The sequence below is a fragment of the Herpailurus yagouaroundi genome, unplaced genomic scaffold, assembly GCF_014898765.1.
Source record: "Herpailurus yagouaroundi ecotype Mexico unplaced genomic scaffold, PumYag 183, whole genome shotgun sequence".
NCBI classification, from domain to species: domain Eukaryota; kingdom Metazoa; phylum Chordata; class Mammalia; order Carnivora; family Felidae; genus Herpailurus; species Herpailurus yagouaroundi.
In genome coordinates, this window is record NW_024412414.1 from 1350601 (window position 1) to 1376194 (window position 25594).

The window sequence follows — 25594 nt, forward strand, 5'->3', positions numbered from 1 at the left end:
TGTCCTTCTTGGTCTTTTGTTACAGTCTTTGTTTTAAAGTCTACCTTGTCTGATATAAGTATTGCTACCCTAGCTTTCTTTTCACTTCCTTTTGTATGATAAATTCTTCTCCATCCCTTCACTTTTAATCTGTATGTGTCTTTAGGTCTGAAATTAGTATCTTGTAGGTGATTACTTTAAGTTTTTTATCAGGTATATTACTCATCTCCATTTCATTTAGGTCTCTTGCTGTGATTTTGTCCTGTTCTTTCATTTGGGACATATTCCTCCATCTCTTCGCTTTGCCTGACTCTGTGTCTGTTACATGTGTTAGGAATTCAGCTATGTCTCCTGCTTTGCCTGACTCTGTGTCTGTTACATGTGTTAGGAATTCAGCTATGTCTCCTGCTCTTGAAAGTAGTGGCCTTATGAAGAAGAGGTCCTGTAGTGCCCTGCCGTGCAGTGTCCCCTGTTCCCTAGAACTGGTGCTTCAGGGGTGTCTCCTATGTGTGTTCTGTGTACCCTGCCATTGTGGCTGAGTCACTTTTGCCTTCAGTTATCAGCAATGGCTCTCTCTACCTGTTGTGGGCAGGGCTTGTTTCCTGTGTTGTTAATGGGTTAGTCTGAGGCCTCCAGTTTGAGGTTTGAGTTGAGTCAGGCCAGGCATTTTCCAGAGATGCAGTAGCACCGATATACAGAGTGCTTTCCCTGTGTTCTTCCCCGAGAAGTTTTGTTGGTGGGCAGAGCCTACATAGTCAGACCAGATGTCTGCTCCCAGGCCTCTGCTGGGCCACAGTTGGACTGGTGTCAGTGGTTATCTTCCCCATTCCCTGGGGCAGGTGTCACTTTGGAGTGGTACTGGTCCCTGTTGGAGCAGCTTGCAAGCTGCCAGGCTTGTGGCATCACTCTGGATGGGCTCCATCTAAGGGCATATGGGGGTGGGGGGTGGTGTCTGAAGGAGAATACAGAAGCAGGGCAGGTGGTGTTAACAGGGTCTAAGAAGATTTGCTGTGGGAAGGGACCTACAGCTTCTGGAAGCCATGGCCTGCCAGGTTGGAGGGGGTGGATCCACAGAAGTGTGTGGGGATAGGGTGCCCTGTTAGCAAGTAAGTAGCGAATGTTAGCACTGCACTTGTTGCAGTGTCTAGGCTAGGGTGTAGGGGAGGGAAATGGCACCTGCAAGCTCCTTGGTTCCTAGAGAAGTCTCCCAATGATCCCTGCCCCTTCAGCACATGCTCTGAGATCAGTAAACAGATCTTCCTCCTGTATACCTCAGGAGGTTTTCACACTGCTGCTTCTATGCTGTATCTCCATGGGGCTGTTTGTGCTGTTTAAGGGCAGGGACCCAATTTCCTATTGCCCTCTCAGAGTTTTGAAAAATCCCACTGATTTTTAAAGTTCCAGATGTTAAGCCCTCTGATCGTAAGAACTCACAAAATTTGGCCCCTCTGGTTTTCAAAGCCAAACATTATGGGGATTTGTCTTCCCTGTGCAGTTTCTGCATGACTGGGGTGCCTGATGTGAGGGTCTATTTCTTTCCCCTCTCCTCCCCTGCAGTATCCCTCCCTTCCAGCACAATCCTCCAGGTCCATTTAGTTCCTGACTGTGTTTTCACTCTTCCTATCCTCTTTGATGTGGCCTCTTCTTTATATTTAGCTGTAGAGAGTCTATTCTGCCAGGTTTTGGGTTGTTTTCTGGGACATTTACACTGATATAGGTGTTAACCTAATTGTATTTATGAGACGGGTGAACTTAGGGACCTCCTACTCTACATCTTCCATACTTATTTTATTGTCAGTGAAGTCAAGCATAATTTTATAATTTCTTTTTCAACTTTTATGTTGTGGTAAAATACACATAACATAAAATTTATCATCCTGGTCATATTTAAGTGTATATTTCAGTGGTATTAAATACATTCATGTTATGAGACCATCACCACTGTCCATATCCAGAACTCTTTTCATCTTGTAAAACTGAAACTCTGTCCCCATTAAACACTGACCACCCATTTCCTCTCCCTCAGCCCCTGGCAACCACCATTCTACTTTGTTTTTATGACTTCGATTACTCTAAGTCCCTTAAATAAGTAGAATCATACAGTATTTGTCTTTTTGTGAGTAGCTCATTTTACTTAGCATAATGTCTTCCAGGTTTATCCATGTTGTAGTGTGTGTCACAATTTTGTTCCTTTTAAGGGTTGAATAGTATTCCATTGTATATATAGACCACATTTTGTTTATTCATTTATCTGTTGATAGACACGTGGGTTACTTCCACGTATTAGCTATTGTGAGTAATGCTGCTATGAAGGTGGGTATACAAATATTTCTTTGAGAACTGTTTTACATTCTTTTGGGTGAATACCCATAATGCATTTGCTGGATTATATGGAAATTATCTCTTTTTTAAAAATTTTTTAATGTTTATTTAGTTTTGAGAGAAAGAGTGTACGTGGGGGAAAGGCAGAGAGAGAGGGAGACACAGAATCTGAAGCAGGCTCCAGGCTCTGAGCTATCAGCTGTCAGCTGAGATCATGACCTGAGCCGAAGTAGGATGCTTAACTGACAGCCACCCATGCACCCTGAAGTTGTCTCTTGTTTTTGAGGAAACACCATATAGTTTCCCACAGTGGCTGTACCACTTTACATTCATACCAACAGCACACAAAGGTTCCAATTTCTCCACATCCTTGCCAACACTTGCTGTTTTCTCTTTTTTTTGATAGTAGCTCTCCTAAGTGTGAGGTGATGTCTCATAGATTTTTTTGGGGGGGAGGTAGGTGTTTAGTATAAATGTATTAATTACTTTATATAAGCGCTAATGCTATGTATAATCATGCAGTTTTAAAAATAGTTAACACGAAAAAAAATAAAAACAGTTAACAAGAGTTGTTATAGAACTATACATTACTGACATCATTGGGAAGCAAGGATTAATTGTTCATACTTTTGTAATGAAAGACACCTCAAATTTACTTAGTTATTTCAAATATCTATGTCAAGGTAGTCTACATTTAGCTTGCCCTGGGTGTGTTTTATTTATTTTATTTATTTATTATTTATTTTTATTTATTTTTTTAATTTACATCCAAGTTAGTTAACATATAATGCAACAATGATTTCAGGAGTAGATTCCTTAATGCCCCTTACCCTTTTAGCCCATCCCTCCTCCCACAACCCCTCCAGTAACCCTATTTGTTCTCCATATTTAAGAGTCTCTTATGTTTTGTCCCCCTCCCTGTTTTTATATTTTTTTTGCTTCCTTTCCCTTGTGTTCATCTGTTCTGTGTCTTAAAGTCTTCATATGAGTGAAGTCATATGATATTTATCTTTCTCTGACTGACTAGTTTCACTTAGCGTAATACCTTCTAGTTCCATCCACATAGTTGCAAATGGCAAGATTTCATTCTTTTTGATGGCTGAGTAATACTCCTTTGTGTATATGTACCACCTCTTCTTTATCCATTCATCCATTGATGGACATTTGGGCTCTTTCCACACTTTGGCTATTGTCGATAGTGCTGCTATAAACATTGGGGTGCATGTGTCCCTTCAAAACAGCACACCTGTATCCCGTGGATAAATGGCTAGTAGTCCAATTGCTGGGTTGTAAGGTAGTTCTATTTTTCATTTTTTGAGGAATCTCCATACTGTTTTCCAGAGTGGCTGCCCCAGTTTGCATTCCCACCAGCAGTGCAAGAGAGAACCTCTTTCTCCACATCCTTGCCAACATCTGTTGTTGCCTGAGTTGTTGATGTTAGCCATTCTGACAGCTGTGAGGTGGTATCTCATTGTGCTTTTTATTTGTATTTCCCTGATGATGAGTGATGTTGAGCATTTTTTCATGTGCTTGTTGGCCATTTGCATATCTTTCTTTTAAGAAATGGCTCTTCAAGTTCTTTCCCCATTTTTAATCAGGTGTTTGTTATTTTGATTTTAGTTCTTTAAATATTCTGGGTATTAATCTCTTATCAGTTATATAATTTGCAAATATTTTCCCATTCTGTGGGTTGTTTTTTTACTCTATGGATAGTATCTTTTGATGCACAAATTTTTTGTTTTCCTGAAGTGCAATTTGTGTATTTTTTCTTATGTTACCTGTGGCTTTGTTGTCATATCCTTGAAATCATTGCCAAACCCAATGTTGTAAAGCTTTTCTCCAGTGTTTTTTCTACGAATTATATTATTTTAGGTTCTTGATCCATTTTTAGTTAATTTTTGTATGAAGTGTTAGGTAAGGGTCCAAATTCATCTTTTGCATGTGGAAATCCAGCTTTGCCAGCACCATCTGTTGAAAAGAAAATGTCTTTTCCCTATTGAATGGTCTTGACACCCTTATTAAAAAATCATTCGACCATATATGTAAGGGTTTATTTCCGTGCTCTGTATTCTATTCTAATGGTCTATATGTCTGTCATTATATCACACTGGTTTGATTACTGTAGCTTTGTAGTAAGTTTTGAAATCAAGATTTGTGAGTCCTCCAACTTTGTTCTTCTTCTTCAAAGTAGTTGCAGCTATTCATGGCCCCTCAACAATTCCATATGAATTTCAGGGTTGGCGCTTCCATTTCTGCAAGAAAGGCGGTTGAAATTTTGATAGGAAGCACATCAAATCTTCAGCTCATTTGGAGTAGTATTGCCAGTTTAACAATTTTAATTCTTCCAACACAGGAACATGTGATATCTTCCATTTATTTACATCCTTTAAAATTTCTTTCAATGTTTTGTAATATTCACTGTGAAAGTCTTTTACTTTCTTGGTTACGTTTATTTCTTAGTATTTTCTCCTTTTTGGTTCTATTATAAATGAAAATATTTTCTAAATTTCCTTTTCAGATTGTTCTTTGCTAGTGTATAGAAATATAACTGATTTCTGCCTGTTAATCTTTTATCCTGAAATTTGCTGAATTTATTAACTCTTTGTGTGTGTGTGTGTGTGTGTGTGTGTGTGTGTGTGTGTGTTGTGTGTGTGTGTTCTTTAGGATGTTCCAAATACAATTCATATTATCTGTGAATAGAAATTGTTTTACTCCTTCTTTCCAATTTAGATGGCTTTTATTTATTTTTCTTGCCTAATTGCTCTAGCTAGAGAACATCTAGTACAGTGTTGAATATAAATGGTTGAGGCACCTGGGTGGCTTAGTCGGTTAAAACAGCCAACTTTGGCTCAGGTCATGATCTCACAGTTTATGGGGTTGAGCCCCGTATTGGGCTCTCTGCTCTCAGCATGTAGCTCTCTTTGGATCCTCTGTTTCACTCTCTCTCTGCCACTCCTCTGCTTGCTCTCTCTCTCTCTCTCTCTCTCTCTCTCTCAAATAAATAAACATTTTTAAAAATGGTGAAAGTGGGCATCCTTGTCTTACTCCTGATCTCTAAGAGGTAAGGCTTTCAGTCTTTTGCCATTGGGTATGATGTTAGTGGTGAGTATTTTGTAAATGCCTTTTATCATATTGAGGAAGTTCCCTTCTAATCCTAGCTTGTTGAGTGCTTTTATCAACACTCATGAAAGGGTGTTGCGATTGTCAAATGTTTTTTTCTCCATAAACTGAGAAGATGTTGCATTTTTTTTAATCTCCATTTTTTATTAAGGATATGTATTACCCTGGTTGATTTTCGTAAGTTGAACCGCCCTTATGTTCGTTGGGAAAATCTCTCTTAGTCATGGTGTATAATCCTTTTAATATGCTGCTGGATTTGGTTCACTAGGATTTATTTTATTGAGAATTTTTGCATCTATATTCATAATGAATATCCATCTATATTTTTCTTTTCTTATATTGTCTTTGGCTCAGGTATCAGGGTAATGTTAGCCTCATAGAATGAGTTATGAAGTGTTCTTTCCTGATCTATTTTTTAGATGAATTTGAAAACAATTGGTGTTAGTTACCCAAGTGTTTGGTAGAAATCAAAAGTGAAACCATCTGGTCCTGGGCTTTTCTTTGTCGGAAAGTTTTTTTATTACTAATTCAATCTTTTTACTTGTTAGAGGCTTATTCAGATTTTATATTTCTTCTTCAGTAATTTTTGGCAGTTTGTGTGTTTCTAGGAATTTATCCATTTCATTTAGTTTTTCTAATTAACATATATATAATATATATATTATATATTAATATGTATTATATATAATAATATAATATATATTAACATATATTTTATATTATATAGTACATATCATATTATATATTTATATTATATATTATATTAATATTATAATATATTAATATATAGTACATTATATATTTTAATATATTAAGATGTATTAATAGTATTATTAATATTATAATATATAATATATTAATATATATTAATATGTTATATATTTTAATATATAATATATTTATATATTTTTAATATATATATTTTGTTTCAAGTTCATGATTCTTTTTTTTTTCAATATATGAAATTTATTTTCAAATTGGTTTCCATACAACACCCAGTGCTCATCCCAAAAGGTACCCTCCTGACTACCCATCACCCACCCTTCCCTCCCTCCCACCCCCCATCAACCCTCAGTTTGTTCTCGGTTTTTAAGAGTCCTTATGCTTTGGCTCTCTCCCACTCTAACCTCTTTTTTTTTTCCTTCCCCTCCCCCATGGGTTTCTGTTAATTTTCTCAGGATCCACATAAGAGTGAAAACATATGGTATCTGTCTTTCTCTGTATGGCTTATTTCACTTAGCATCACACTCTCCAGTTCCATCCACATTGCTACAAAGGGCCATATTTCATTCTTTCTCATTGCCACGTAGTACTCCATTGTGTATATAAACCACCATTTCTTTATACATTCATCAGTTGATGGACATTTAGGCTCTTTCCATAATTTGGCTACTGTTGAGAGTGCTGCTATAAACATTGGGGTACAAGTGCCCCTATGCATCAGTATTCCTGTATCCCTTGGGTAAATTCCTAGCAGTGCTATTGCTGGGTCATAAGGTAGGTCTATTTTTAATTTTTTGAGGAACCTCCACACTGTTTTCCAGAGTGGCTGCACTAATTTGCATTCCCACCAACAGTGCAAGAGGGTTCCCGTTTCTCCACATCCTCTCCAGCATCTATAGTCTCCTGATTTGTTCATTTTGGCCACTCTGACTGGCGTGAGGTGATATCTGAGTGTGGTTTTGATTTGTATTTCCCTGATGAGGAGCGACGTTGAGCATCTTTTCATGTGCCTGTTGGCCATCCGGATGTCTTCTTTAGAGAAGTGTCTATTCATGTTTTCTACCCATTTCTTCACTGGGTTATTTGTTTTTCAGGTGTGGAGTTTGGTGAGCTCTTTATAGATTTTGGATACTAGTCCTTTGTCCGATATGTCATTTGCAAATATCTTTTCCCATTCCGTTGGTTGCCTTTTAGTTTTGTTGGTTGTTTCCTTTGCTGTGCAGAAGCTTTTTATCTTCATAAGGACTCAGTAGTTCATTTTTGCTTTTAATTCCCTTGCCTTTGGGGATGTGTCAAGTAAGAAATTGCTACGACTGAAGTCAGAGAGGTCTTTTCCTGCTTTCTTCTCTAGGGTTTTGATGGTTTCCTGTCTCCCATTCAGGTCCTTTATCCATTTTGAGTTTATTTTTGTGAATGGTGTAAGAAAGTAGTCTAGGGGAAAGAGCATCAGTGGGGGAAAGGGGCAGAGGGGAAGAGAGAGATAATCCCAAGCAGGTTTCACATTTAGCATGGAACTCGATCCCACAACCCTGGGATCATGACCTGAGCCTAAATCAAGAGTCAGACACTCAACTGACTGAGCTACCCTGTTGCCCCTCATTTAGGTTATCTAATTTGTTGGTGTACAGTTCACAGTGACTTCTTATACTCCTTTTTAGTTCTTTAAGATCAGTAATAAGGTTCCACTTTCATATTTTATTTTAGCAATTTCAGTCTTCTCTACTTTTCCTATATCTAACTAAGATTAATGAATTCTGTTGATCTTTTCAGAGAAACAAATATTTTTTAGTTGTTTCTCTATATTGCTTTCTAATTTCTATTTTCTTTACCTACTGAGAATTATTTCTTTCCTTCTACTAGCTTTGAGTTTAGATTGCTCTTGTTTTTCTAATGTAAATTTCAGTTAGGTTATTGATTTGAGCTCTTTCTTCTCTTTTAATGCTATACATCTCTGAGTACTCTTCTCAATGTATCCCATAAGTTTTAGTATTTTGGATTGTTTTGTTTTCATTAATGTCAAAGTATTTTCTCATTTTTCTTGTGATTCCTTCTTTGATCCATTGATTGTTTAATGTGTTGCTTAATTTCCACATATTTATGATTTTTCCAAATTTCCTTCTGTTACTGATTTCTAATTTCATTCCATTCTTATTGGAGAAAATATCATCTATGATTTCATTTTTTTAAACTTATTGGGACTTTTTGATGGGTGAATATATATAGTTTACCCTGGAAAATGTTCCTTGTGCACTTGAGAAGAATATATATTCTTCTGTAGTTAAGGTAAATGATCTACATATGTCTCTTTGATTAGTTGGTTTACAGTGTTCTTTAAGTTGTCTATTTTCTTTTTTGTCTTTTTTTAGTTGTTCTGTCAATTATTGAAAATAGGGTGTTGAAATACCCAATTATTAGAGTAGAATTTTCTGTTTCTCCCTTCAGTTCTGTCAGTTTTTGCTTCATATATTTAGACTGTGTTGTCATACTGCATATATATTTCACAATTGTTATATTTCTAGTGAGAGTGACCCTGTTCTTAATGTCTAATGCCTCATTTGTCTCCTGAAATCATTTTTTACTTAAAATATTATTTTTGTCTCTTATCAGTTTAGCTACTCCTGTTCATTTATGGTTACTATTTGCTTGGAGTTTATTTCCATCCTTTTACTTGCAACCCAGTTGTATCTTTGATTCTAAAATGGGTCTCCTGTAGAGACCATATTATTGGGTCATAGGGTTTTTTTGGTTTTTTGTTTTCTTTTCCATTCTGTCAGTCTTTGAGTTTTGTTGAAGATTTTCATCCATTTACATTTAAAAGTAATTACAATTAATGACTTACTTCTTCCATTTTGTTAATTGGTTTTCTAAAATCTTATAGTTTTTGTTCCTCAATTCCTCCATTGTTGACTTTTGTTTTTGTTTCTTATTTTTATGTATGTTGGTATATGCTGTGATGCTTAATTTTGTTTCAACTTGACTAGGCTAAGGGGAAAATATTATTTTGGGGTGTGTCTGTGAAGGTGTTCCTGGAAGAGATTAGCATTTGATTTAGTAGACTGGTAAAGAGATTCATCTTTACCAATGTGGGTGGACATCATCCAATCCACTGAGGGCCTGAATAAAACAAAAAAGCAAAGGTGAATTCCTTCTTTATTTTCTTGAGCTGAAAAGTCTATTTCTTCCTGCCCTCAGACATCAGAGCTCCTGGTTTTTGGGCCTTTGGACTCTAGGACTTACACAGAAGACTTACTTCTTCCGCCTTTGCCCTTGGACTAGGAATTTCACTATTGGCTCCCTGTTTCTTGGGTTTTTGGACTCAGATTAAATTTTAATACTATATTTTCTGGATCTCCAGCTTGTAGACACCAGACTGTGGGACTTCTTGGCATCTATAATCACATGAACCAACTCCTGTAATAACTTTTCTATGATATATATCTACATATATCCTATTGGTTTTGTTTCTCTGGAGAGCCCTAAATAATACACACAGTTTTATTTCCTTCTTACTTCCTTTTCTGTGTAGTTTTTAGTTATTTTTTAGTGGTTAGTCTGGGAATTACAATAACAATCTAGCTTGAATTAGTACCAACTTGGCTTCAAAAGTAACAAAATCTCTTCTATACAGATCCATACCCCCTGCCACATTGTTGTTGTCAAAAATGACATCTTTATGCATAGTGTGCCCAATTAACATAGTTTTATAATTATTGTTTTATGTATTTGTCTTTTAAATCATATAGAAAAAAACAGGAGTTACAAATTGAAAATATAATAATGTGGGTTTATATTTACTTAATGTAGTTACCTTTACAGTGTTTTTTATTTCTTTATATAGTTTGAAATTACAGCCTAGTATTCTTCATTTCAATCTAAAGGATACTTTAGCATTTCTTTTGCAGCAGGCCTACTGGTGACAAACTTCCTCAACTTTTGTTTATCTTGGAATGTCTTGATTTCTCTTTTATTTTTGAAGGAAAACTCGCTTAATATAGAATTCTTTATTGGAAAGTTTTTTTTTTCTTTTAGCATTTTAAATATGTAATTCCACTGCCTCCTGGCCTCCATTATTTTTGATGAGAAATTGGCTGTTAATCTTACTGAGGATCCTTCTATGTGATGAAATACTTCTGTTGCTTTCAAGATACTCTTTGCCTTTGTCTTTCAACAATTATAATGTGTCTCACTGTGGATCTCTTTGAATTTATCTTACCTAGAGATTTGTTGATCTTGTTAGAGATCTGTCAAAGTTGAAGACTCTCTTGGCAATTATTCCTTCAAATACTCTTTCTGCTCCTTTCTTTCTTATCCTTCTGGAATTCACATTGTGTATATATTGGTATTCTCAATGGTGTCTCACGTGTAACTGAGGCTCTATTAATTTTTCTTCATTTTTTTTTCTTTCTATTCCTCAGACTGGATAATCTCACTTGGCCTGTCTTCAAGTTTGCCGATTCTTTTTTTTTTTTTTTTTTTTTGGCCTGTTCAGATCCACTGTTGAATTTTTCATTTCATGTATTGCACTTTTCAACTCTAAAGTTTCTAATTGATTTCTTTTATACTTTCCATTTCTACATTGATATTTTCTGTTTGGTGGACGTTGTTTTTCTGGTTTCCTTTAGTTCTTCATTCCTGCTTTCCTTAGTACTTTGAGCATAATTAGGACAGTTAATTAAAAATCTTTGCCTAGTAAGTCCAATAGCTGGATTTCCTCAGGGATAGTTTTTCTTTATTTCTTTTTTCATGTGAATGAGACATATTTTCTTGTTTCTCTTTAGTGCTTCATAACTTTTTGTTCAAAACTGAATATTTTTAGTATTATACTGTGGTAATTCTAGAAATCAAAATTCTTCCCTTTCCATGGTTTGTTTTTGCTACTCATAGTTTGTAGTTGTTTGTTTAGAGACTTTTCTAGACTACTTTTATAAAGACTATATTCTTCGTCATGTGTGATCATAAGGTCTCTGGTTAGCTTAGTAGTCAGCTAGAAAAAATTGACAAACTTCCTTAAATACCTAGAGCCAAAACAACAACAACAACAACAACAACAACAACAACAACAACAACAACAACAAAAACAGCGACAACAATCCTCCTATCATTGCAGATTAACTATGTTGATGTACATTCCTTTAGTGCTTTTAGCCAGGCTCTTTACCTCTCTACTTTGTCCTTCACTTCCCACTTGTGTGGAGCCCAAAGATCTGCCAGGGGTGAAAATCTAGGATGTTCTCAGGCTTTTTCTAAACATGGTTCCAATCCTGGGCATGCATGTGTCCCTTTAGATTCCCTAGTGTATGTGGAACCTTCCAAAGTCTTTATTCCCTCATGAATTTTTCCCCAGCCTCTTATTCCCAAGATTTTTGGTTTGTGTACTATGTGCCTGTGTGTTATACCTTGCACCAGGAGGTTGTATCTGATATATTTCCTTCTAAATACTTTGAGAGATGCTGCCCAGGAGAAAATTCCAAGGTGGGAAATACAAAGGCAAGCCATTAGCCAATCCTTCAGGGAACCTCCAGACACATCAAACCACACAACCACAGTTCCTTGAGAGCAAAGTTCATATTACCATCTCTGGTATCAGCAAACCACACCAGGAACATGGGCTACCATCCCCATGAATGCCACCAAGCTGGGGAGTGGGGGATAGTAAATGAGTAAGTTAAAACACCACAATACTCTCTTATCAAAATAAAGCAGTTTCTATATATTCCACTTTCCTCCACTGGAGGATTTCAGAAAGTAGTGACATAACATGACTTAGGTTCTAACAGGAACCAGGATCCCCCAGTCTGGTGTGTGCAGAATGGATTGAAGAGGGGTCAGGGGAGAAGGCAGAGCACCATTAGGAGGCCCTTGCAGTCATCCAGGCAAGAAATGATGGCAGCTTGTGCCGTGTCAGTAGGAGTAGGAGGGCAGGAAAGCGGATGGATTCTAGATCGTTCTTGAATGTAGAGCAGACAGGCTTACTGATGGGTTGGATGGAGTGTGGGTGTCAGAGAAAGAAGAGGGTTCAGGATGACTCCAAAGTTTTTGTTGGATGGGTGAAGGAGTCACAAGCTTTGCCCCTGAGGAAACTGAGGAACACAGAGGTTAGGGACACACACACCATCCAAGGTGGTGCTGCACCAGCAGGTGCTAGTGGGGCAAGGACCTGAGCCCTGCCCACTGAGCACAGGCCCACTTGCTTCTCATTGTAGGGGGAAGGCCCAAGAGGTGCGCAGCCCCACCAGGTGGGCAGCCTCGCCCTCTGACTGCCCGCTGGTGCTGCGGAAGCTCATTCGCAAAGAAGACATTAGGGCTGGCTGCAAGTGCCTGGTGAAGGCACCCCTGGTAACCGATGTGGAGCTGGAGCGCTTTCTGTCTGCGCCCCGCGACCCCAGCCAGGTACTGGTGTTCGGGATAGTCTCAAGCCAGAACCCCACCAGTACCGCACAGCTCCAGTGGATGCTGGACATACTCTACAGCCACCGGCAGCAGGGCCGTGCCTCACCCTGCATCCAGGTTGGTCTTGGGCCCAGCTGAGGAGGCCCCAGGGTCCAGGCATCAGGAACCTGGGGGGAGGACCTCCCACAGGGAGGCTAGGACTGGCTGAGCATCTGGCTGAGAGGCTGTCCTTCGACCTCAGCACATAGGCCTTCTTTTACTTCCTTTTCTCTTCCAGGCCTTTGTACACACTCTTCCACACACTGTCTGCCACATTTTGCCCCCTCTGCTCTCTCTCTGACTCATCCTCCTGTCCTGAGATGAAAGTCACCACATTTATGTGGGTGCTTTCTCTGCATTCAAGATTTTTCCTGCCATTTTCATCCAGGGCACTGACCATAGCTGTGGTTATATATTGGTATGTAAGTACTTAGAACAGAGATGGGCTCACCACTGGGTACCCAGGGCTCAAGAATATTCAGACTGTAGCCAAGTACCTACTGTGCACGGGCCCTGTGCCATGCCCCAGGGAGGCTCCCAGCATGGTGGGGAGCACATATAGCACTCCTGAGCAGGGCCATGAAAGGCCAGTTCCAATTTGCAGGAGCTGGGAGCAGATCCTGTCACCTCCAGAGATCAGGGAGAGTCTCTCAGGATGAGACGGTTTGGGCAGGTGGGTGAGTGTTCCCGGAAGAAGCAGGGAAAGGGGTGCTTGAGGTCCCTGTTCAAGGGCCTGTCAGTCAGGGGTACATGGAACCACCTTCTCCCCATCCTGGCTGCAGGGTCCTTCCTGAGTCTCATCATCATCCTCAGTCCGTAGCCATCTCTGGCAGGGTTAGCACAGTTCAAGGGTGGCCCCATCCCCACCCTGACTGGAGCAGAGGATGTCATGTGAGCACATGAGCTTCATGTTCATCTAGTGACTTCCTTCAAATCCTCTTGGCCCCATGCCCTCTCTGGTCCACTGTCTGCCCTTTCTCCCTTTACTGCAGACACAAAGTCTAAGTTTTTGTGTTTGCCCTGGGGATACCTTCTCCAGCTTTGCTCCAAGGGGTGCAGCCTCCTGACCCCATGAGCCTACCCAGCTAGTGCCAGGAGCTTGGCATTGGAACTAGTCTGATCAGACACCAGAAGGCTTTTTACTAGTTACATACATCAAAGCCATGTATGTTTTCTGGAGTCAACCCCAATTTACATAGATTTAGTGAAAACTTACTGAGTTCCTGCCCTGCACTGATCCGTGCATAGACAGATATGATCCCTGCCCCCATAGGACCTTAGAGGTGACGCTTATTTACCTTGGGGCTATTAATTGTTTATTAATAATTATTCGTAAATGTAGGATGCATGGCGGTCCAGCCCAGCTGCGAGAAGTGCGAATGGGGACTGGGCCTGACCTGAGGTGGTTGAGGCCAATGGAGGTGTGGATAGTGGGTTTTGAGGGGTGCAGAGAACAATTCTGGAAGGAGGTGTCAGATGTCACAGTGACTCTGATTCCACCATTCCGGTGTGTTTGGTTAAGGTAGAAATGTTCCCTAACGTCTTGCTCTGAAAGCTAAGATACCAGATACAGTTCTGGGTTTCACTTTTTTTTTATGTTTATTTATTTTTGAAATAGAGAGCAAGAGTGAGCAGGGGAGGGGCAAAGAGAGGGGGGTGGACAGAGGATCTGAAGCAGGCACTGTCCTGAGAGTGGAGACCCTGAAGCAGGGCTCAAAGTCACGAACCGTGAGATCATAAGCTGAGCTGGAGTCAGATGCCCAACCAACTGAGCCACCCAAGCACCCCTGGGTTTCAAATTTTAAGTAGAAACATCAGGGGTGCCTGGGGGGCTCAGTCAGTTAAGTGTCTGTCTCTTGATTTCAGCTCAGGTCATGGTCTCACAGTCCTAAGATTGAGCCCTGCATCAGGCTCTATGCTGGCCGTGGAGCCTGCTTGAGATTCTCTCTCTTCCTCTCTCTCTCTGCTCCTCCCCTGCTTGTGCACACTTACTTCCCCTCTCTCTCCAGAAAAAAATAAATTGAGATGTCATGTAGGACAGTTAGAGGCACCTGGAATAAAAGGCAGATCAAACCAGAAAACATCATACATTAGCCGTATTAATGGATTTGTAGCATCCAGAAAGGAGGGGAAAGAGACCAGCTTTCCTTTGGATTGCCCAGGTCCCACCTTGAGATGTAGGTTTGATTCAGGTCCTGGCACTGACAGGGGTTGTCCAGAGGGGCAGGGGGCAGAGGGTGGAGGAATCCTGAAAATAGGTACACCCAGGAACACAGTATACCTCCAAATCTCCCACAGGGCTTCTCCCAGGCAAAGGGAACAGTCAAGTCCTGCCGACCCTAGAGTGTGGGGCTAGTGGCTGTCAAGTGGTGGGGCACAGTCATCTCCATGACAGCTCTCACAGGCAGAAGGCCCTAGATGAACCCAGATGCCTAGATGGCATCCTTTGGCAATAGTCATGGTAGGTGTGCTTGTGGAGGCTGAACAGCCTGTTGAACAGGAGTTGGGAGGGGATGTTGAGGGGCTCCAGGATTCCATGGGAACTTGGCCTGGCTAAGAATTCTGGAATCGGAGTGCGTCCTCTTGGCATAGGATTGATGGGCACTTATTTCTCTGTTGGAAGTGCCGGCATGACCCCTACCGCCTGCTACGGTATGACCTGGACAGCGCCCTGCAGAAGAACCCACCACTGCTGGTGAAGAAGTATGCTGTGGTGCAGGGGATGGTTCTGGTGAGCTGGGGCCCAGCGGGGGATTCACCACCAACTACTGCCAACCTAGTCCCCCATAGCAACTACCCTTGTGGAATCACAGATATGGGAGGGGAAAGGAGAGAGGGTCTGTGGGCTCTGAGGCAGAAGGCCTGACTGAGAGTCACCCATCACATAGAGCCAGGGCTGCAGCCCAGTCTCCCGTTTGCAGCCTGACCCCATGCATCCCTCATCCCAGAAGACTCAAGGGAGCGAGGGACACCTAACCTGGAGAACCAAATTCTCTTTGTCTGTTTTTAAATAACTTTTTACTAAAAGCAGGGCATTGTAAAAATATATGTATATTTATTGAAAAAATTCAGAAAATAATTGCTTCCCCGTATTACCCAGCTTGTCTCATTTGTTCACACAATGAGGATGTACTGGGCAGCTGCTGGATCCAGCACTATTGGAAGCCCTGGGGCATGCCCATGCTAACATTTTGGCCCCTGGATTTTTCTGATTTGGGGGTCCTGCTTTTTTTAAATGTTTTTTTAAATTTTTTATTTTGAAGAGGGAGAGAGAACAAGTGGGGTGGGGCAGAGAGAGAGAGGGAGAGAGAGAATCCCAAGCAGGCTCCTCACTGCCAGCATAGAGCCTGATGCAGGGCTCGATCTCATGAACTGTGAGATCATAACCTGAATTGAAATCAAGAGCCCAATGCTTAACTGACTGAGCCAGCCAGGTGCCTTTGGAGTCTTGCTTTTTTAATTGTAATTTTTTAATCACTGCATGAGAATCGGTCATTTGATTTCTCTACCTGTGATCCTTTTGTTGGACATTTACATTATCTCCTTTTTGTTTGGGCAGTGGGCCATGACAAATAGCACTCTAATGGATATCCTTGCACAGAACTCTTTGGACAGGTGTCTATTTGCTGGAGACTGACATGTAGAGAGTGGGGGTTCAGAGAGCCATAGGACAAGATCCCTACCCTCAAGAGCTCCCATCCCATGGGGCCAGCTGATCAATGCATATGGATAAGTGGGCCAGCCAGCTGTAGGAGGGTGGAGTGGGTCCCTCTGAGCAGGAAGAAACCCTTCAGGCCCCAGGGCTCTGGAGCCCTTGTGTGTGAGGTGACCTCTGAGCAGGTGGGCCAGCAGAGGGCAAAGGCTGGGATGGTGGGGCTGCCCTCTGACTTGGGAGACCTTGATGGGGAACAGGCTCAGCCACACCTCACTGGGCGACTTGGGGAGGGTAATACCCTTTGCCCGAAACCATCAAAGAAAAGCCTGAATTCTGGCACAGGCTCTGAGGCCCATGGCACCATCCTGAGATTCAGTGCCCTCCTGCTGTTTCCTTCCTATGTGTTGACAGATGTTTGCTGGGGGAAAACTCCTTTTTGGAGGCTGCATTTTGAATGGATATGGCTATAGCAGGCAGAATCTGCTGAAACAGATCTTCCAGGCTCGACAAGACTGCAAGATGGGCTACTTCCTGCCAGACAACTACAAATTTAGGTAAAACAGGAAAAACTTGGGGTGCAGGGCAAGGACGGGGTGGGAGGAGACCTTGCTATGGAAGAGACACTATCAGGGACAGAAGCTGGCAGCAAGACGGAAGACTTCACAGGTGGCAAGGAGGCATGAGGCCGTGCTGTTGGCACACAGGTCAGGGGAAAGTGCCCTCTTGGAGAAAGAGGGACACAGGATGATTTGCACAGTGCCAATTTCTGTGGGGGAAAATAATGGAGACAGGTTTGGGTGGGGGTCCTAGTGACATCCCTGCCTTTTGCCCTACGACACCCTACCCCATCCTCAGTGCGATCCCAGTCCTGCTTCTCTGTTTACCAGCAGGGCCATGTAGTCAAGGGTCCCTCATGAGGTGAGTTCAGTCCCTTGTAAAGGGAATGGGGTGGTGCTGGCTTAAGGCTGCCTCTTGGCCACTGAGCGTAGGCTTTTCAACCAGGTGACATCCATCTGTGGAGTGACTCCTAGGCCCAGCTAGGGTGAGATGAGCTTACGTAGGTCTCTTGGTTCCAGAAGCATGCAGCCTGGTCCAGGGAAGGAGCATGGGGTTTATGACATTGCTGGAGGCTGTGTTAAGAGCTGGCAGTGGGTTCTGGAGTGCCTGTGAAAATGCAGTGAAAAATTTACTGGGTCAGGAGTTCCAAGAGGAAGAGAAAGCCTCAATTCTGTCTTTATAAGCTGGGGAACCATTAGCCTCCCTAATCCTCATTATCCTCACCTTTAAAGTGAGGGTGATAATTCCCACCTCCTGGGGTTGTTGTGAGGATGTAATGAAGGCGTGTTTGCTGAAATGCCATATAAACCAGAAAGTGATGAGCAAACACACATAAAAAGCATCCGCCTGCCTAGCACGTGGGCTTGCCTTTGACTGTGCCCCTACCGCATGGAGTCGGGACAGCAACCCCACCCCGCTCCCACCAGGCCTCTCCGCTTTCTAGGAGTCCTAACGCCAATTTCTCCCCAGTGCACTGAGTTGGGGCCATGTCAGAGTGTCTGCCTGACCCTATCAAGGTTCCTCTAGGAGGATCTGGTAGAGGTCAGGCCCTGACCCCAGCATCCTGGACAGCTTAGTAGAGAAGGCAGGATCCTGAGGAGCCTGTGGACATCAGAAAGGCAGATGCTGGCAGGTGCAGAGAGGAAAGTCACTGAGACCCCAAGGCCTGAGACTCAAGGAGGGCTCGGAGGTTATTCAAGACCAGCTCAATGACAGTTCCAGGGAGAAAGGGAAACGGAGGCTCTGGGTCTGCTTGGGCTCAAGAAAGAAATACACCAAAGACAGAAGGGGGTTGGGGAGGACGCTATCCAGAAGGCCCACACTGAAGATGAACTGAGACCACTGGAAGGTGCCAGAGACAGCAAGCGAAGGCATTTTCGGAAACATTTAACAGATGGGGTGCTTAAGGGTATGGTAGATGGGGATGCCAAAAACTAGTTACAAAAAGATGTAGCTCTTATTTGACTTCCACTGTCCCTCAAAGGACCACTTACTTTCTCTCTGCCTCAGCTTCTTTGCCTGCAAAGCAAGAACAAGCATAGTTTTCACTGTATAGGGTTGTGAGAATTAGATGAGCCAGTGTGTGTGAAGTTCTGGTACATCACTAACATTTATTGAGAGGTTACAAATTATAGCTGTTAGTGCTGTTATTATTATTACTAAAATGAATTCCAGGTTCTTAATTTGTTATATGCACGGGTTCTAAAAGGACTTAATACTTACAATGGTTTTCAATAATTTTTTGAGGAATGATGGAGAAAGAATCAGCAAACCACACATACACACACACACACACACACACACACACACACACACACAGAGTCTAGGTTTTTGGAAGTGGAAAGGGGAGGATTCCGGAGACTATAAACCGGTAGAACTCCTCTTAATTCCAGAATGGCCTATTAGGTTGGCAGTTTGAAAGCACTTAGAGAAAAAAGAGTGGAATTCTACAAGAAAATGTTGCCATAACAACAGTTCCTTTATCTCTATCTGTGGAACAAACCACCTCAAGTTTAGTGGTGTAAAACCACACAACCGTTGTTTATTACCATCTCTGGCAGTTTGGGGGCCAACCAGGTTCAGCTAGGTAGTGCTTGCTTAGGGTCTCTCCTGTGGTTGCAATCAGAAGTTGATGGGCTGGAGTCATCCCAAAGTCTTGCTCACTCAAGTCAGGTGGTCCGTGGAGGCTTTCAGCCGCGACAATTACACATGGCTTCTCCATGTGGCCTGGGCCTCCTCAGATATGGCAGCTGGGTTCCAAAAGCGAGCATCCTGAGACACAGCCAGGTGGGGACTGGGTTGCCTTATATGGCTTGGCCTCATAAGTCATGTATGTCATCACCGTCCACTCCATGTGAGTCCCTAGGGCCAGCCCACATTCACAGGAGGGAAATGACACTACACCTCTGGACGGGAGGAATGTCAAAGAAATTTGGGACACGTTCTAAAGCCACCTGCTGACCCGATTCCTCTTCCAGCAGGGTAACTAGAATAGTAGTGAGACACGCTGTCGGCCTAGAATACCTAACTTCAAGGAAGACACTGGGTGAGATCTCTTGATGTCCTCGTGAACTAGATGGATAGACGGGGCTCAGGGAGCTGCTTGCTCAGCCACACCCAGTAAGTGGTGGTGGGCCTAAAGGGCAGACCTCTGTGTTTGGCCTGTCCACTTTTTCCCTAAATATGCAACTTAGATGTGTTCATGGAAGCCTGACTGATCATTTGTGCCCTAGATGGGGAGAGATGACAGAGTGGGAGTTTGCAGTAGGCTCAGCCACCAAGCAGGGGTTTGGGAGGAAAATGAACAAATGTTTACTTTTAGTCGTGGAAGGTTTATGGTCAGTGGATGTTGGAAGCCCCAGCATGATAGTCCGTTATGCTGAAAAAAGTAACTTAGAAGTCAGAGCTATCGGTGCAGCCCAAGGGAGCCATAGGTCCTGGAGTGTTAGCGTTTTCATTTCTGGGTCCTCTGTTCCAAGAGGGACGCTAGCAGAGCTCTGGCAGGGGGGGTCCTCCCTGTCCCTTGGTGGGAGTCATTTCTTCCTTGCCAGAGTAGACTTTCAGCTGCTTGGTTTTATGCAGCTGCCATGGGAGGATTCGAAGTACGGAGGTGGGAGGGAGAAAATACAGGTGGGCAGAGTAAATGCAGTAGGGTGGGCAGAGCTGGAGTACAGATCCAGAAGGGCTGGGCTGCTTACCCGGCACTCAGAGGAGCCAGCCACAGAGACGGCCATCCATCTGGGCTTGGGGTCTGTGAGGCCACTGTGGAGAAGCAAGAGCTGTGAGCAGGGAGGGGAGCCGGGCTGCCCAGGGAGGTGGGGCCCCCCACTGAGGCCTTCCAAGCCCCAGCGGAGAATGGGGTGGGGCCCCTGCTAGTGAGTAGACTGGTTGTGAAGGAGCAGGAGGGTGGGGGCCAGGCCAGGCCAAGGACAACTGGTGGGGTGGGGGAGAGATTCATGCAGGGCTGGAGAGACCACTCTACCCGGAGGAGAAGGCAGTGTGTTGGGAAGCGCTGTGTTAAGCTGTGCCAGCCCAGAGGACTGGGTGTCCTGTATCACATGGCCCACCTCCCTTCTGTCTGTGTCCTTTGCTCATGCTCACAGCCTGGCACATTGAACCCCCTTGGGAAACGTTCACTGATTGAAGACCTAGAGCTGATTTTATCCCAGGGAAGCAGAGGGCAGGTCAGACTGAGGAAGGGCCGGTTGACAGAGTGTCCACTGATAACAGGCCCTCAAGGCCATCCGGCTGCCCTCATATACCTCCAGTGGTGGGAGGCTCCTCTCTCCAGAAGCAGCTCCCGCTTTTAACCTGGCAGTCCTGCCATTCCTTCCATTTCTGAGCAACTCCTGCATGCCCGGCCTCGTGCTCGGCACTGGGGATTTGGAAGTGAATAAGACCTCAACCTGCTTTAGCTTGGCTGTTCCAAAGATGCAGAAACTGAAGAAAAAGAGCAAAGGGCACTAATCATCAGAGGACACAAGTCAAAACCACAGTGACACACGGCTTCACACCCGTCAGGATGGCTGCTGTCGGAGCACCAAAAATAGCAAGCTTTGGGGAGGATGTGGAGGAGCCCGAGGCCACGTGCACTGCCGGCGGGAATGCAAACTGGCACGGCGGCTTTGGAAAACAGTGCGGAGGGGGTCCTCAGAAAGTTAGAAATAGAATTATGGTGTAGCAGCTTCACTTCTGGGTAGGCACCTAAAAGAATTGAAGGTGGGCTTTCAAAGTCCATAGTGGCACTGCTGGTAATATCCAAGAAGCAGAAGCAACCCAAGTGCCCGTCCGTGGACGGATGGAGAAAGAAAATGTGCTCTGCGCATGTAACGGAAAAGGAAGGAAATTCCGACACGCTACAACACGGATGAACGTTGAGGGCATTATCCTCAGTGAAATAAACCAGGCACAAAAGGACAAATACCACGTGATCCCACTTACATGAGGTCCCCAGAGCGGACAGAAAGTCAGAGGGTGGGTGCCAGGGCTGAGGGAGGGACGTTCGCGTTTAATGGGGACAGAGTTCCAGGTTGGGACGACGAAAAGGTTCTGGAGATGGATGGTGGGGACGGCTGCACAACAGTGTGAATGTACGTAATGCCACTAAAGTGTGTACAAAAAAATGGATAAAGTTTATGTTGTGTACTTTTAACCACAGTTTAAAAGTGGGGGGTGGGGGGAAATGCTCTGTGGGTGCTTTGCAGCTGAGGGAGCAGGGAGAAAAAGGGGCTATTTTCCCCAGTTAATGAGCTCCCAGGGCGAAGGCTGCTTTGGTCGCCAAAGCCCACCCCGCCTGCTCTGGTAACCAGGTCCATTCTCCATCAGCCCCGGGGCCAGATGGAGGAGACGGACTCCCCAGGTGTCAGTACGTGTCATTTGCCAACACGGCCCCAGGCCTGGTGGAGGGTCTCACTTAGGGACGCCGCTGATGCTCCCGCCATCCTGGTCACCCTGACTCTCTCGTCATGTAACCTGCTATTGGCAGCTGTCACGTAGGAGTCCTTTTCCGGTGCCCCACTGGGCTGGACTCCCATTGCTCCATTTACCTATGTTTTGAGTTCCTAACAAGTGCTGAGCCATGACCCACCCTGGGGGACAGGGGTGGGTCGGGTGCTGGACAAGGGCACTCGGCTCAGGAAGCCTCAGGAGACCCACTCCCAGAATCTGCTTTCTTGCCACCTCTGCAGCCGGGACCAAAGGGGACGGGGGAGACAGCCAAGTCCACACCTTCCTTTTTTATTTTTCTGGGATTCTCAGAATGACAGAAGAGGCCCTTGTCTCCCCGCCCCTGCTCATCTCTTGTCGCGAAACACCCTGCCCTCAAGTCACATAGCAGGGGCTCAATTAATATGAAGAAATGAGGCCTGTTCCGTCTCTGTCCTCATTAGTTTCCCAAGACTGCTGTAACAGTGCTTCACACACTGAGTGGCTTAAACTGGAATGTATTATCTCATGGTTCTGGAGGCCAGAGATGGCGGTGTGGGCAGGCCATGCTCCTTCCATGGGCGCTAGGGAAGGACTCGCTCAAGCTGGTCTCCTCGCTTCTGGTAATTCCTTAGCTTGAGGCAGCATTGTTACCCCAGACTTCGCATGGCGTTCTCCCTGTGTGTGTGCTTGTGTCCACACTGCCCCCTTTTTATAAGGACACCAGGTATTTGGAGTTAAAAGTCCACCCTACTCTGGTATGACTTCATCTTAACTCATTGCCTCTGCAGTGACCCTATTTACAAGCAAAGCCACAATCTGAAGTACCAGGAATTTGGACTCCCCCTACATGTGAATTTGGGGAGGGGGACACAGCCCCTAACACTGTACACAAGGACTTATTTCCTGGGCATCCTGTGCTCCCTCCCTCCCTTGCTCACTTTATGGAGCCCTCCTGCCCCATTGCACACCTTTCCGATGGTCAGTGCTGGGTGCACAGGTGTCGCTCGCACAGAGTTAGGGTGACTCCAGCCCTAAACAGAAGCCAGAGAAGCTGACCTCCGGTGAGTCTCTGTGTCCCCAGGGGTCAGACTCTCCCTTTACCCACCCTGGTGAGGGGCAGCCCTGTGTCCTTTTCTCTCTCGGAACCGGAACATTAAATGGCAGCGCTAGGTGAGGGCTGCTTACTCAGGGCCCCCTCAGGCTGTGGCTCTGCTGAGCGTTGCCCTTCCTTCCCTGCCTCCCCTGCAGCATTTCAACCTACATCCCGGGCCTGGAAGACCCTGACTCAGTCAAGAAAACAATACCAGAAGACATCCAAGGAAGCTTCTCCTCTCTGACCATGGCGGACCAGATGGAGGAGTCCTCCCCTGAAGCTGAGAAGTAGGTGCCCCCCCACCCCGCCCCGGCCCAGGGCTGAGGGGCCCTCCTGTGGTAAACAGAATGGGCGTGGCTCATAGCAGAGCCCCTGGCTCTGCTGCAGGCCACAGAGTCCATGTGGGGCTAAGTGGCCTTGGGCAAGTTACTTCCCCCTGGGCCTGGGTCATCTCTAACCATCCCTGACAGCTAGCCCATTTAATCAACACAGTGTCCAGTTGGGCATTGCTCAGCTCCCCGGAGCTGCTGGCAGTGGTCTGGGTGGTGGCCATTGAGGCCTTTTGTAGTGAAATCCTACAGTCCAGGCCATCATCAGTCTGAGATGAGTGGAGACTGCCCACTGTCTCCCTGCGAGAAACTTCCTAGACCTTAACTTGGCCATGTTAACTGAAATGAATTATGTATTCTGCAAGAGCGTGAAAAATCACACATTTCTTATGAAGATGGAAAAACAAAACTGTTACAGTTTTTGTTAGAAAGGTTACAGGTGCCACTGGGACCCCCCAGTTTGCAGCAACACCCAGAGAGCCTCAACAGTGCAAAGCAGAGGGCCAGGGCTCTGGGCCCCGTTCACACAACCTCTCTCCACCCATTTCCCAGCATTTGCTTCTCTCTATTTTGGTTTTTAGAATGAAACAGCCTGAAGTGTTTCTGCATACTCTCAGCAAAGCCAAGAGAGGCAGTAAAAAGTCGGCCATATGGAAAAAACAGCCCTCCAAGAAATGATGCTGCCCCCACAGCTACCCAGAGCTCCAAGCCTGGACACAGCTCCTCTCACATCCACCCCAGTCCTGCCTCCCAAGCCTCCCACCCCCTTTCTCTAAGCCCCTGCATAATAAATAAGCGTGCCTCCAGCATCTGGGTGAGGCCGTGGGATAGGCTGGCTCCTACGAGGCCCCCCACAGACCTGTTCCAAGCTGAGTCCTTGGAAATGTGGTTCCTCTGACCCAGAGCTTCCTCTGTAACCAGTTAAACCAGCCAGAGAATCTCCCATTCCCAAGGAAACAGGTATCTCACTCTAAGGGGGCCAAGCCAAAGGATATATTAACCCTGGGGAGGTCTTGGATGGGACTGAATTGTGCCCTCCTACCTACCCTTCACTAGGTGGAAAAGGACTCTGTTTCTGGCCCAGATGGAAAAGAGGGTGAGAGAGAAAGAGGGAGGAGAAAGACAGAGAAGAGAAGCAACAGATGGGAGGAAAGGCAGGGGGAGAGATGGAGAGCCTCTGAGAAGGGGCAGGAAGAGGAACGAGGGAGGAGGAAACTAGGGAAGAGGGAGAATAAGGGGGCAGGTGGAATGAGAGGGAAAGGGGCATGGAATGGGATGGAAAAGATAGTGATATCTATTTGTCCCAGACAGCCAGAGACCCTGTGCCCCTCCCCTCATGTGTTAATGTCCCCATTTAGCCTAGCCTCAGTGCTCTTTGATGGATTAGACACCCCTTCCCTGGCTGATAGGCCTGAAGAATCCTTGCCAGCATCACCCGCCCAGAGATAGCAGCCCTGTCTCCCCATCTCATGTGCTGACTACTCCTGGGTCATGGTTCCCAGCTCTAGGCCTGTTTGTCTGAGGCTCCTGAGAGCCACTTCCTGGAGCAGGGCATAGACCCCAGAGGGTCTGCCTGCTTCTCCAAACTCAGAAAAGACTTCAGACCCTGATCTGTGGGCAGTGTTTGGTGATGTGCTCTACACTTAGCTACTTGTGCCCCTTTTTAATAGATGCTTTTTTAAGCTGAAGTTTTTGAAGGTTAATGTTTATCCTTTGTATCATGCAAAGTCTTATTTTGAATGATACATTTATTCCCCTAGAAATGGATTTGAAATGGCATGCTGTGTTCTTAAGTCTGCATCTTTTGATACCTAAGGGCCTGATATTTGCTAGGTGTCTTGGGCACATAACTCTTCTCCCCCCTGTCCCCCCCCCACTCAAGCACAAGGGCACGCAAGGATTGGAAGGCAAGGGGAGGCAAGTTCCACCTCTGTCCTGGCTTGCAGGCACCCTTATCCCCTCAGGCAGGATTCTGGTAAAGGTGAGAATGCAGACACCGACCCTCCTACCTTCCTCCCGGAATTGGACCTTTGGGCCTGCATGCTAAGTTGGACACTTCACCAGCTGCATGCACAGGTGAGCATAGAACTGTCCCTAAAGGACAGGCCCCAGCCCAACTCAGGATGCTCGCCACACTGAAAAGGGGCTCAAAATGAGCAGACTTGAGCAGCAACATTTCCCACTGGTGGAATAGGGCCCAGTGGAATGTCCAGTGCTACAAAATCAAACTGTCCCTTGAGGACATAGAATGTCCCTTCACCATAGAAATACCAGGAGAGGGGGATCAGGTTCCACCAACAATGCCTCCAAAAAACCAGGTGTGATGGGAAGGTGTGACATTATCTGAGAGAGTCAAACTCTTGTCTGACTCGAATAGCTAGACTTTTCCTTCAAGTTCCCTCCTGTGATCTTTTTCCTTGGATTAGTGAGGTCCAAGGCTTTTTAAAGCAAAAAAAGCTC

General features: G+C 44.7%; 1 protein-coding gene across 5 annotated transcripts in view; it reads left to right on the plus strand.

The window, feature by feature from the left end:
* Positions 1–24002, plus strand: part of CUNH3orf20 (chromosome unknown C3orf20 homolog) — a 104841-nt gene extending 80839 nt beyond the window's left edge. For 4 of the 5 annotated variants that reach the window (XM_040491885.1, XM_040491887.1, XM_040491888.1 and 1 more), the window contains 5 exons: positions 12348–12651; positions 15197–15304; positions 16640–16782; positions 22961–23092; positions 23716–24002. In XM_040491885.1, the coding sequence (XP_040347819.1) occupies positions 12348–12651; positions 15197–15304; positions 16640–16782; positions 22961–23092; positions 23716–23812 (784 nt within the window). In that variant the 3' untranslated portion in view covers positions 23813–24002. Of the gene's footprint in view, positions 1–12347; positions 12652–15165; positions 15305–16639; positions 16783–22960; positions 23093–23715 lie in introns of those variants that run through there. The other variant, XM_040491889.1, reaches the window with a different exon arrangement.
* Positions 24003–25594: the final 1592 nt, after the last annotated feature.